The 13,579-nt window shown below is 36.1% G+C and overlaps 1 protein-coding gene across 2 annotated transcripts in view; it reads left to right on the top strand.

The window, feature by feature from the left end:
* The window catches only part of RPS6KA6 (ribosomal protein S6 kinase A6), a gene marked incomplete at both ends in the record, with an annotated part of 161,879 nt that overhangs the window by 74,270 nt on the left and 74,030 nt on the right, over positions 1–13,579 (top strand). For both annotated transcript variants that reach the window (XM_079727886.1, XM_079727885.1), the window contains 2 exons: positions 3,831–3,912; positions 4,580–4,660. In XM_079727886.1, coding sequence (XP_079584012.1) covers positions 3,831–3,912; positions 4,580–4,660 — 163 coding nt within the window. The remainder of the gene's footprint in view (positions 1–3,830; positions 3,913–4,579; positions 4,661–13,579) is intronic.

Genomic DNA, 13,579 nt, shown 5'->3' with positions numbered 1-13,579 from the left:
AAGAGATAGGGGAAAAGTGGCTGCGTTGTGTGTCTTTTTTAAAGCCTAGACTTTTTCTTTCTTCTTTAATTGCCTCTTTTTACCCTCTGTATTCCATTCTTTTCAACTCCACTAAAGGCTGTGTTCTAGAACAGTGATTCTCAAAGTGTGGTCTTACTACCCCTGGATATCCACAGGACACTTTCAGGGGGTTCTCAAGGTCAAGACTGTTTTATAATACTAAGATATTATTTGTAAAACTTTTGGCACTTTGGCACAGTCAAGGAAGTGATTTTAAACTACATCAGTAATCATATTCTTCACTGTCACCCACTTACAGTTAAAAAAAAATGTGTTTTACTTAAGAATGTCCTCGATGGGGTTTTAACAGTGATTAAGTTTATCAAGTATCAACCCTTGAGTGCACATCTTTTTAATATTGGGTGATGAAATTGAGAAGTAAACAAGTACTTTAGCTGCATACCAAAAGAGTATGATTGTCTCAAGACAGAGCACTTTTGCAATTTTTGGAGTTGTGAGCTAAATTAGACACATTTTTCATGGAAAACCATTTTTACTTGAAAGAATGATCGACAAACTATGGTTACTTAAACTTGGGTATTTGATAGATGTTTTCTCAAAAATGAATGGAGTGAACCTGTTGAAAACAACTGATAATAATTTTGTCAATGATAAAATTTGAGCTTTGAAGTAAAAAATTAGAATTTTGGAAAATTTTTATTTGCCACTGTGGGCTTAACTCTTCTCAACACTCAAAATACTTTCCTGATGAGATTGCTACTGTCAACATTTGGAAGATCTGCATAACTCAGTGAACTAGTGTTTTTGAGTTGACCAAACACATGAAGTTATCAAATAAGGCATCAGTACAAAATCCATTCAAAGTGTCAGGTAGACATGGATAATTATGTAAAAGAATATGGACAGTTAATTGATGTGGCTTCAGATTTTTCATTGCAGCTAATCTTTAAGAAACTGCCACTTGTCAAATTCTTGTGTCATATCAAAGAAGAATAACCACAATTATATGGAAAGGCTATTAAAATAGTACTCTCTTTTCCAAATATATATCTGCATGAGGCCTGATTTTCTTCTTATAATTTAAGCAAAATAACTTATTTGCAACAGATTGAACGTAGAAGCAGATTTGGGAATCCAACTCTCTTCTGTTCAGCCAGATATTAGAGACTTGCAAAAATGTAGATCAGTGTCAATCTTATCATTGATTTTTTTTGTTTTGGAAAAAATATAGTTATCTTTATAAAATATATTCACATATAACAGGTATTTATTATTTTTAATGAATCAATACATAGTTAATTTTTTCTGTTTTAATTTCTAATATAGTAAATATCAATAGATATAACCCACAAAAACAAAAGTACTTTAGAGTCATCAGTAATTTTTAGGATTGTAAAAGAATTTTTTTTATTATGTTTATCATCTTTAAGGTTTTTATTTTTATTTTTTTAAATATTTATTGGAGTATAGCTGCTTTACAATGTTATGTTAGTTTCTACTGTTCAGCAAAGTAAAAGAATTCTTGAGAACAAAAATATGAGAATTGCTTTCTTGGAAGAGACTGAGAAAGATAGTTCTCCTACTTGCGGTGTAGTCAACACTCACGAAATGACTTGACTCCTTCGTTGGCAACATCTTGGTCACATGATATTGATTAGGAAAGAGGAAACTGTTTATCTACCTTTATTTGCCCATGTCAGTAAAATTGAATGAAAACTTTAAGTCTGGTGCTTAGGGTTAATGCCGTTTGCTTAGCTTTGAAGCTTGTGTGTGTGTGTGTGTGTGTGTGTGTGTGTGTGTGTGTGTGTTATGACAATTAATTTAACCTGCCGTTTAAAAAACTGATATAGACTGAAATCAGCTATACAAATACGTACAAGTCCACTTGTTTGTCAACAGTGGAAAACTTGAAAAATGCAGATAAGAAAATGTGCATCTGGTGTCATAGCTTCTTTAGCTCACTCAATAAGTTTTATATGACATTTAGAACTCCATGGTAATCTAGTTTGTGTATGTATTCTCTCTAAACCAGATTGAATATATTCTCCTGTGATTAAAAAGCCTGATTTAACACTGTTCATTTATAAAATACTAATTTTATTTTCTAGTGAATCTTCGTTATAAAGAAGACAGAGGGTAGGCTATATGTGTGTTAAATTTGACATTCTGTTTCATTGCTTACTATTTTCATCAGTGAAAAATCATGGATTTTTAGGACTATCCTCTCCAATTTTAAATGAACTTAAAATAACTCCATGGAATGAAGTTACTGAAATCTTCTGTGGCAATGCACACTTCCTTGGGGTTCTACATTGTTTGGGGAGATCTTGTTGGAGTTCAGAGTAGATATTAGACAAGAGAGTAACATAGGGTAGTAGCTTTGTTAGTTCTTTCAGTACAGAAATGTTTATGGTGATATGCAAAATTTATGATTTGGTTCAAGCCCTGAACTTTTCTTTTCTCCAAAGATAGTTTTATGTTGCAAAATCCAGCCATCTGTTAATATGTGAATTCTCTTGATTAGTCTACTCCAAGTGTGGTATGAACTGTTACTGGCTTACTGTAAGACATATTCAAAAACTGAGAGTAAGCATTTAGCAACTTTTACAGAAATTTGACAAAGTAATTTTATGTGTAGAATTAATTAGTATAAAAAGGGATTGTATTTTATGACAATTAAATTTCAATTTTCTAAATAACTCATTCTGATTATATTTTATAGAAGTATGGTCTGCAATGGGCTTGGAGAAAAGGGGGAAAAAAAGACTGGTTGGTCTACACAGAAAGTGTGAGGAGCACTACACTAGATGAATATGAAAACAGTAAACATGAAATGGTCCTTGAATTTAGGTCTGATATAAAGAATAGGAGAAGCAGAGATTAAATGAAGTAAAGATTCCACCCCCTCACCTGCCCAGTTGGCTGATACATAATTATCACATAAAATATTTGGATTAAAGGGTTTTAAGCTCTACCTTAGGAAAGAGGCAATACAAAAAATTACTTAAAAGCTCTCCCATCTGCAGTTTTGTTTGAACAAGTTAGTTACTTGACCACATTTTAAAGTTAAGCAACACTTGAATAGAACTTGTTAGAGTTGAGGATGGCAGGTAAGGCAGTGAACACGTTTTACTAAATAATTAAAAAAATTGAAACAAACCTTTACTAATAAATAACTAATACAACTGTAATATACTCATATTTATCTTCATAAGTGAGGCTTTTTAAAACATAGCTTTTAATGAGTCATAATCCTGGTTTGAAAATATGAGATATTATTACTTAAGCTTACTTGGTAACTTTAAATAATTTAACTTTCATTTCTTTATTGAAATATTTGCCATCTTGATTATTTTTCTTGGCAGACAGATAAGAATTGCCTCTGATTTCTTATTAGAAAATAAAATACCTGGTAACTTCTAAAATCGACCAATAGGGAAGTAGAAATGAAAGTATCAAATTAATGGTCATCACATTTGTTTGCTCCTTATTAAGGTAACAAAAAGGAGCTTGGGTCTTATAAGGAGCTCCCTTAGCTCAAATTGTCTTTCGTTGTATTATTTATCTCTTACATTAGAAACTTCTCAAATGTTCTTTAAAATTTTCTTTTCCACAATAGGATGTATGGGAGTGTGATTCACTAAGTGACTGAAAGTGAGAAAATATTAACCAAGTATAATTTATAGGGAAAGGTATATCTTTATAAAATTAGAGAAAATGCAAGGCCGTATGTATGTGCTAATGTATATGTTTAACAGGAATGGCTTGGGACGTGAATTTCACTGTTTTAATTTTAATTCTCCTATTAGGTTTTTCTTGTTAGAAAGAAGACTGGTCCTGATGCTGGACAGCTCTATGCAATGAAGGTGTTAAAAAAAGCTTCTTTAAAAGGTAGAAAATTAGAAAGCTTATTGAAATAGAATTTGGTAAATCTTGTTTTAAGAAATATGCTGTGTACTGCTTATATAAGATGAGTAGATTTAGTTTCCTTTTAACATTAGTAATTGTTACAGATTTCTAGTGGTAAGTGATATTTCTAGGTTTGATATTGGCATATACCCTAAATTAGTGAGTGTACCCTGCTAAAAAAATAATGGGATAAAGAGTGACATGTTTTATTTAAAGTGAACTTATTTTATTAAACTATATTCTTTTATTTCAAGATTCTTATTTTTTCTGTCTATCTGTTTTGGTATTGCATATTGAGAAAGCACAGCTACCTGCATACACTTATATATACTGTCTTCCAGGCTGTGATAACAATAACACTGTGCTCAGTTTTAGTCAATAAACTCATTTGAACAGTTTGGAGACTAATATATAATAAATGCTTATTCACCAAATAACTTTGTGTCTCCTTAACCCATCTCTAGATCTAAACTGAATTTGTTAGCTTTCTGAGAATATGGTAATTTCTGTCTAGGAATATAGACTGCAAATTTGATCACTTATAAAGTTATGTTTTATATTTCCATGTTTTTGTTTGGTGAATTACTGATGGGATCTCTACTGAAATTATATACGAGAGCAATATATTCTACCCTTCTATAATTTTTAGTTCGAGACAGAGTTCGGACAAAGATGGAGAGGGATATACTGGTGGAAGTAAATCATCCATTTATTGTCAAATTGCACTATGGTATGTAATCTTTTTTTAAAAAAATATGGAATTAGAGAACTAAGATTTCCTTTCAGACAGTAATATAACAGGATATAAATACTTCAAACAGGAAATTAATATGGAATAATTTAATACGCTGAACTATGTAAAATGTATTTATCTGAAATATGAATTAATATCTAGCTTTTAGTTGTATTTCCTGTTTTTTGTTTGTTTGTTTGTTTGTTTTGCGGTACATGGCCCTCTCACTGTTGTGGCCTCTCCCGTTGCGGAGCACACGCTCCAGACGCACAGGCTCAGTGGCCATGACTCACGGGCCTAGCTGCTCCGTGGCATGTGGGATCTTCCCGGACCAGGGCACAAACCCGTGTCCCATGAATCAGCAGGCGTACTCTCAACCACTGCACCACCAAGGAAGCCCCAGTGTTTCCTGTATTTGTTGGTTAACTTGTCTGAGGTAACAAGATAGTGTCTTCTGATTACTTGTCTAGTAGTATATCTGTACTAGGCTATACCTCCAGGGATTTTAGGCTACAAACTACTGTGATAATTTCTTCAAAACATTTTTGTGTTTGCAAGGGCTCCTCTTACATGTTCATAATGAGCATATTAACCTTACTTCCTCATTCTGTTGAAGAGGACCATATGGGATATTAGTCTATTTGAGTTATTTTTTCTTATGTTTGGCAGGAGAGGAATACCAGTGAGAAGCAATAGGTACAATGGAAAGAACATGAATTTGGAGTCAGACAGTTCTGAGGTTTTTTTTTTTTTTAATTGCGATATAGTTGACTTACAGTATTATATAAGTTTCAGGTGTACAATATAGTGATTCACAATTTTAAGGTTATATTCCATTTATATTTACTATAAAATATTGGCTATAATCCTTGTACTGTACTATTTATCTTTGTAGCTTATTTATTTTATACATAGTAGTTTGTACCTCTTAATCCCCTACCCCTGTCTGGCCCCTTCCCCCCATCTCCCCATTGGTAACAACTAGTTTGTTCTCTATATCTACGAGTCTGTTTCTTTTTTGTTATATTCACTAGTGTGTTATATTTTTTAGGTTCCACACAGAAGTGGTATCATACAATATTTGTCTTTGATTTTCATTAAGCATAATATTCTCTATATCCTTCCATGTTGTTGAAATGGCAATATATCATTCTTTTTTATGTCTGATTAATAACCTTCTGTGTGTGTGTATGTGTGTGTGTGTGTGTGTGTGTACACCACATCTTTTTTTATTTTTTTCTCTTTTTGTAATTGGAGTATAATTGCTTTACAATGGTGTGTTAGTTTCTGCTTTATAACAGAGTGAATCAGTTATACATATACATATGTTCCCATATCTCCTCCCTCCTGCGTCTCCATCCCTCCCAACCTCCCTGTCCCACCCATCCAGGTGGTCACAAAGCACAGAGCAGATCTCCACGTGCTATGCAGCTGCTTCCCACTAGCTATCTGCTTTATGTGTGGTAGTGTATATATGTCCATGCCACTCTCTCACTTTGTCAAAGCTTACCCTTCCCCCTCCCCATATCCTCAAGTCAATCCTCTAGTAGGTCTGTGTCTTTATTCCCATCTTACCCTTAGGTACTTCATGACATTTTTTTTTCTTATATTCCATATACATGTGTTAGCATACAGTATTTGTCTTTCTCTTTCTGACTTACCTCACTCTGTATGACAGACTCTAGGTCCATCCACCTCACTACAAATAACTCAATTTTGTTTCTTTTTATGGCAGAGTAATATTCCATTGTATATATGTGCCACATATTCTTTCTCCATTCATCCGATGATGGACACTTAGGTTGTTTCCATTTCCTGGCTATTTTAAATAGAGCTGCAATTAACATTTTGGTACATGACTCTTTTTGAATTATGGTTTTCTCAGGGCATATGCCCAGTAGTGGGATTGCTGGGACATATGGTAGTTCTATTTGTAGTTTTTTAAGGAACCTCCATAGTGGCTGTACCAATTCACATTCCCACCAGCAGTGCACCAATGTTCCCTTTTCTCCACACCATCTCCAGCATTTATTGTTTCTAGATTTTTTGATGATAGCCATTCTGACCGCTGGGACATGATATCTCATTGTAGTTTTGACTTGCATTTCTCTAATGATTAATGATGTTAAGCATTCTTTCATGTGTTTGTTGGCAATCTGTATATATTCTTTGGAGAAATGTCTATTTAGATCTTCTGCCCATTTTAGGATTGGGTTGTTTGTTTTATTTGTTATTGAGCTGCTTATAAATTTTGGAGATTAATCCTTTGTCAGTTGCTTCAATTGCAAATATTTTCTCCCATTCTGAGGGTTGTCTTTTGGTCTTGTTTATGGTTTCCTTTGCTGTGCAAAAGCTTTGAAGATTCATTGGATAATAATTGTTTATTTTTGTTTTTACTTCCATTTCTCTAGGAGGTGGGTCAAAAAGTATCCTGCTGTGATTTATTTCATAAAGTGTTCTGCCTATGTTTTCCTCTAAGAATTTGATAGTTTCTGGAATTACATTTAAGTATTTAATCCATTTTGATCTTATTTTTTTGTATTGTGTTTCGGAGTGATCTAATCTCATACTTTTACATGTACATGTCCAGTATTCCCAGCACCACTTATTGAAGAGGCTGTCCTTTCTCCACTGTACATTCCTGCTTCCATTATCAAAGATAAGGTGACCATATGTGTATGGGTTTATCTCTAGGCTTTCTATCCTGTTCCATTGATCTATTTTTCGGTTTTTGTGTCAGTACCATACTGTCTTGATTACTGTAGCTTTGTAGTATAGTCTGAAGTCAGGGAGCCTGATTCCTCCAGCTCCGTTTTTCGTTCTCAAGATTGCTTGGATATACGGGGTCTTTTGTGTTTCCATACAAATTGTGAAATTTTTTTGTTCTAGTTCTGTGAAAAATGCCAGTGGTAGTTTCATAGGGATTGCATTGAATCTGTAGATTGCTTTGGGTATTAGAGTGATTTTCATAATGTTGATTCTTCCAATCCAAGAACATGGTATATCTCTCCATCTATTTGTATCATCTTTAATTTCTTTCATCAGTGTCTGTGTACAGGTATTTTTCTGCATACAGGTATTTTGTCTCCTTAGGAAGGTTTATTCCTAGATATTTTATTCTTTTTGTTCCAATGGTAAATTGGAGTGGTTTATTTATTTCACTCTCAGATTTTTCATCATTAGTGTATAGAAATGCAAGGGATTTGTGTGCATTAATTTTGTTTCCTACTACTTTACCAAATTCATTGATTAGCTCTAGTAGTTTTCTGGAAGCATCTTTAGGATTCTCTGTGTATAGTATCACGTCATCTGCAAACAGTGACAGCTTTACTTCTTCTATTCCAATTTGGATTCCTTTTATTTCCTTTTCTCCTCTGATTGCTGTGGCTAAAACTTCCAAAACTATGTTGAATAAGAGTGGTGAGAGTGGGCAGCCTTGTCTTCTTCCTGATCTTAGTGGAAATGGTTTCAGTTTTTCACCATTGAAGACAATGTTGGTTGTGGGTTTGTCATATATGGCCTTTATTATGTTGAGGAAAGTTCCCTCTATGCCTACTTTCTGCAGGGTTTTTATCATAAATGGGTGTTGAATTTTGTCGAAAGCTTTCTCTGCATCTATTGAGATGATCATACATTTTTTTCTCCTTCAATTTGTTAATATGGTGTATCACGTTGATTGATTTGCGTATATTCAAGAATCCTTGCATTCCTGGAATAAACCCCACTTGATCATGGTGTATGATCCTTTCAATGTGCTGTTGGATTCTGTTTGCTAGTATTTTGTTGAGGATTTTTGCATCTCTGTTTATCAGTGATATTGGCCTGTAGTTTTCTTTCTTTGTGACATCTTTGTCTGATTTTGGTATCAGGGTGATGGTGGCCTCGTAGAAAGAGTTTTGAAGTGTTCCTCCCTCTGCTATATTTTGGAAGAGTTTGAGAAGGATAGGTGTTAGCTCTTCTCTAAATATTTTATAGAATTCACCCGTGAAGCCATCTGGTCCTGGGCTTTTGTTTTTTGGAAGATTTTTAATCACAGTTTCAATTTCAGTGCTTATTATTTCTCAGTTCATATTTCCTATTACTTCCTGATTCAGTCTTGGCAGGTTGTGCTTTTCTAAGCATTTGTCCACTTCTTCCAGGTTGTCCATTTTATTGGCATAGAGTTGCTTGTAGTAATCTCTCATGATCTTTTTTTATTTCTGCAGTGTCAGTTGTTACTTCTCCTTTTTCATTTCTAATTCTATTGATTTGATTCTTCTCCATTTTTTTATTGATGAATCTGGCTAATGGTTTTTCAATTTTGTTTATCTTATAGAAGCAGCTTTTAGTTTTATTGATCTTTGCTATCATTTCCTTCATTTCTTTTTAATTTATTTCTCATCTGATCTTTATTGCTTATTTCCTTCTGCGAACTTTGGGGTTTTTTTTTGTTGTTGTTGTTCTTCTTTCTCTAATTGCTTTAGATGCAGGGTTAGGTTGTTTATTCGAGATGTTTCCTGTTTCTTATGGTAAGATTGTATTGCTATAATCTTCGATCTTAGGAGTGCTATTTCTGCATCCCATAGATTTTGGGTCATCGTGTCTCCATTGTCATTTGTTTCTAGGTATTTTTTGATTTCTTCTTTGATCTCTTCAGTGATCACTTCGTTATTAAATAGTGTATTGATTCGCCTCCATGTGTTTGTATTTTTTACAGATCTTTGCCTGTTATTGATATCTTGTCTCATAGCGTTGTGGATGGAAAGCATACTTGATACAATTTCAATTTTCTTAAATTTACCAAGTCTTGATTTGTGACCCGAGATATGATCTATCCTGGAGAATATTCCAGGAGCACTTGAGAAAAATGTGTATTCTATTGTTTTTGGATGGAATGTCCTATAAATTTCAATTAAGCCAATCTTGTTTAATATATCATTTAAAGCTTGTGTTTCCTAATTTATTTTCCTTTTGGATGATCTGTCCATTGGTGAAAATGGGGTGTTAAAGTCCCCTACTATGAATGTGTTACTGTCGATTTCCCCTTTTGTGGCCATTAGTATTTGCCTTATGTATTGAGGTGCTCCTATTTTGGTTGCATAAATATTCACAGTTGTTATATCTTCTTCTTGGATCAATCCCTTGATCATTATGTAGTATCCTTCTTTGTCTCTTGCAATAGTCTCTATTTTAAAGTCTATTTTTCTGATATGAGAATTGCTACTCCAGCTTTCTTTTGGTTTCCGTTTGCATGGAATATCTTTTTCCATTCCCTCACCTTTAGTCTGTATGTGTCGCTAGGTGTGAAGTGTGTGTCTTGTAGACAGCATATATTTGAGTCTTCTTTTTGTATCTGTATAGTCAGTCTGTGTCTTTTGGTGGGAGCATTTAATCCATTTACATTTAAGGTAATTATCAATATATATGTTCCTATTCCCTTTTTCTTAATCGTTTTTGGTTTGTTATTGTAGTTCTTTTCCTTCTCTTGTGTTCCTTGCCTAGAGAAGATCTTTTAGCATTTGTTGTAAAGCTGGTTTGGTGGTGCTGAACACTCTCAGCTTTTGCTTATCTGTACGGTTTTAATTTCTCCATCAAATTGGCATGAGATCCTTGCTGGGTAGAGTAATCTTGGTTGTAGGTTTCTCTCCTTCATCACTTTAAATATGTCCTGACACTCCCTTTTGCCTTGTAGATTTTCTGCTGAAAGATCATCTGTTATCCTTATGGGGATTCCCTTGTGTGTTATTTGTGGTTTTTCCCTTGGTGCTTTTAATATGTTTTCTTTGTAGTTAGTTTTTGATAGTTTGCTTAATACATGTCTTGGCATGTTTCTCCTTGGATTTATCCTGTATGGGACTCTCTGTTCTTCCTGGACTTGATTAAATATTTCCTTTCACATATTAGTGAATTTTCAACTATAATCTTTTCTAATAGCTTCTCAGTCCCTTGCTTTTTCTCTTCTTCTTCTGGAACCCCTATAATTCGAATGTTGGTGCCTTTAATGTTGTCCTGGAAGTCTCTGAGACTGTCCTCAGTTCTTTTCATTCTTTTTCCTTTATTCTGCTCTGCAGTAGTTTTTTCCACTATTTTATCTTCCACATCACTTATCTATTCTTCTGCCTCAGTTATTCTGCTATTGATCCCATCTAGAGTATTTTGAATTTCATTTATTATGTTGTTCCTCATTGCTTGTTTCCTCTTTAATTCTTCTAGGTCCTTGTTAAATGTTTCTTGCATTTTCTCTATTTTATTTCCAAGATCTTGGATCATCTTTACTATCATTATTCTGAATTATTTTTTCAGGTAGACAGCCTATTTCCTCTTCATTTGTTAGATCTGATGCATTTTTATATTGCTACTTCATCTGCTGTGTGTTTTTCTGTCTTCTCATTTTGCTTATCTTACTGTGTTTGGGGTCTCCTTTTTGCAGGCTGTAGGTTCGTAGTTCCCATTGTTTTTGGTGTCTGTCCCCAGTGGCTTACGTTGTTTCAGTGGGTTGTGTAGGCTTACTGGTGGAGGGGACTAGTGCCTGTGCTCTGGTGGATGAGTCTGTATCTTGTCTTTCTGGTTGGCAGGTCCACGTCTGTTGGTGTGTTTTGGAGTGTCTGTGGATTTATTATGATTTTAGGCAGGCTCTCTGCTAATGTGCGGTGTTGTGTTTCTGTCTTGCTTGTTGTTTGGCATAGTGTGTCCAGCACTGTAGCTTGCTGGTCGTTGAGTGCAGCTGGGTGCTGGTGTTGAGATGCAGATCTCTGAGATTTTTGCTGCTTGATATTATGTGGAGCTAGGAGGTCTCTTGTGGACCAGTGTCCTGAATTTCGCTCTCCCACATCCAAGACACAGCACTGACTCCTGGCTGCAGCACCAAGAGCCTTTCATTCACACGGCTCAGAATAAAAGGGATAAAAAGTAGAAAGAAATAGAAAGAAAGAAAGAAAGAAAGAAAGAAAGAAAGAAAGAAAGAAAGAAAGAAAGAAAAGGGGTAAAATAAAATAAAATAAAGGAAGATAAAATAAAATAGTTTTTAAAATAAAAAATAATTATTAAGAAAAATACTTAAAAAGCAAAAAGAAAAATGGACGGATAGAACCCTAGGACAAATGATAAAGAAAGCTGTACAGACAAAATCTCACACAGAAGCATACACTTACATACTCACTATAGAAGGAAAAGTGGAAAAAATAATAAATCTTGCCATCAAAGTCCACCTCCTCAATTTGGGATGATTCGTTATCTATTCATGTATTCTACAGTTGCAGGGTACAACAAGTTGATTGTGGAGCTTTAATCCAGTGCTTCTGAGGCGGCTGGGAAAGATTTCCATTTCTCTTCTTTGTTCACACAGCTCCCGCATCTCAGCTTTTGATTTGGCCCCTCCTCTGCATGTAGGTCGCTGGAGGGCGTCTGTTCTTCGCTCAGACAGGACGGGGTTAAAGGAGCAGCTGCTTTGGGGACTCTGGCTCACTCAGGTCGGGGAAGGAACGGGTGCAGATGGAGGCCGAGCCTGCGGTGGCAGAGGCTGGTGGGACGTTGCACCAGCCTGAGGCATGCCGTGCATTCTCCTGGGGAATTTGTCCCTGGATCCTAGGACCCTGGCAGTGGCAGGCTGCACAGGCTCCCTGGAAGGAAGGTGTGGATAGTGACCTGTTCTCACACACAGACTTCTAGGTGGTGGCAGCAGCAACCTTAGCATCTCATGCCCGTCTGTGAGGTCGGCACTGTTAGCCACGGCTCATGCCCATATCTGGAGCTCCTTTAAGCAGAGCTTGTAATCCCCTCTCCTCGCGCACCAGGAAGCACAGATGGAAGAAAAAGTCTCTTTCCTCTTTGGCAGGTCTAGACTTTTCCCCTGACTCCTTCCCAGCTAGCCGTGGTGCACTAACCACCTGCAGGCTGTGTTCACACCACCTACCCAAGTCATCTCCCTGCGCTCTGACCGAAGCCCGAGCCTCAGCTCCCAGCCCCGCCTGCCCTGGCGGGTGAGCAGAGAAACCCCTCGTGGCTGGTGAGTGCTGGTCGGCACTGATTCTCTGTGCAGGAATCTCTCTGCTTTGCCCTCCGCTCCCTTGTTGCTGTGCTCTCCTCCCTGGCTCTGAAGCTTCCCCCCTCCACCACCCGCAGTGTCCACATGTGATGGGGCTTCCTAGTGTGTGGAAAATTTTCCTCCTTCACAGCTCCCTCATACTGGTTCAGGTCCCGTCCCTATTCTTTTGTCTCTGTTTATTCTTTTTTCTTTTGCTGTACCCAGGTACGTGGGGTGTTTCTTGCCTTTTGGGAGGTCTGAGGTCTTCTGCCAGCATTCAGTAGGTGTTCTGTAGGAGTTGTTTCACGTGTAGATGTATTTCTGGTGTATCTTTGGGGAGGAAGGTGATCTCTGAGTCTTACTCTTCTGCCATCTTCCCGATTCCTCCCACCACATCTTTTTTATCCATTCACCTGTTGATGGACACGTAGGTTGCTTCCCTGTCTTGACTATTGTAAAAAACGCTGCTGTGAACATTGGGGTCCATATATTTTTTGTGGTAATATATTCATTTTCTTCAGATATATACCCAGGAGTGGAATTGCTGGATCGTATCATAGTTATATTTTTATTTTTTGATGAACCTCCATACTGTTTTCCACAGTGGCTGCACCAATTTACATTCCTTCTGACAGTGTATGAGAGCTCCCTTTTCTCTACATCTTCTCCAACGTTTGTTATTTGTAGACTTTTTGATGATAGCCATTCTGACAGGTGTGAGTTGATACATCATCGTTGTTTTGATATGGCGTTTTGATACTCTGATGATTAGCGATGTTGAGCATCTTTTCTTGTGCCAGTTGGCTATCTGTATATCTTCTTTGGAAAAATGTCTATTCAGGTGTTCTGCACACTTTTTAATTGGGTTGTTTGTTTTTCTGATGATGAGATATATGAGCTATTTATATATTTTG

The sequence above is a fragment of the Hyperoodon ampullatus genome (genome assembly GCF_949752795.1).
Source record: "Hyperoodon ampullatus genome assembly, chromosome: X".
NCBI classification, from domain to species: Eukaryota; Metazoa; Chordata; class Mammalia; order Artiodactyla; family Ziphiidae; genus Hyperoodon; species Hyperoodon ampullatus.
The sequence above is the reverse complement of the archived record's forward strand: the minus strand, read 5'-3'. Positions and strand labels throughout refer to the sequence as shown.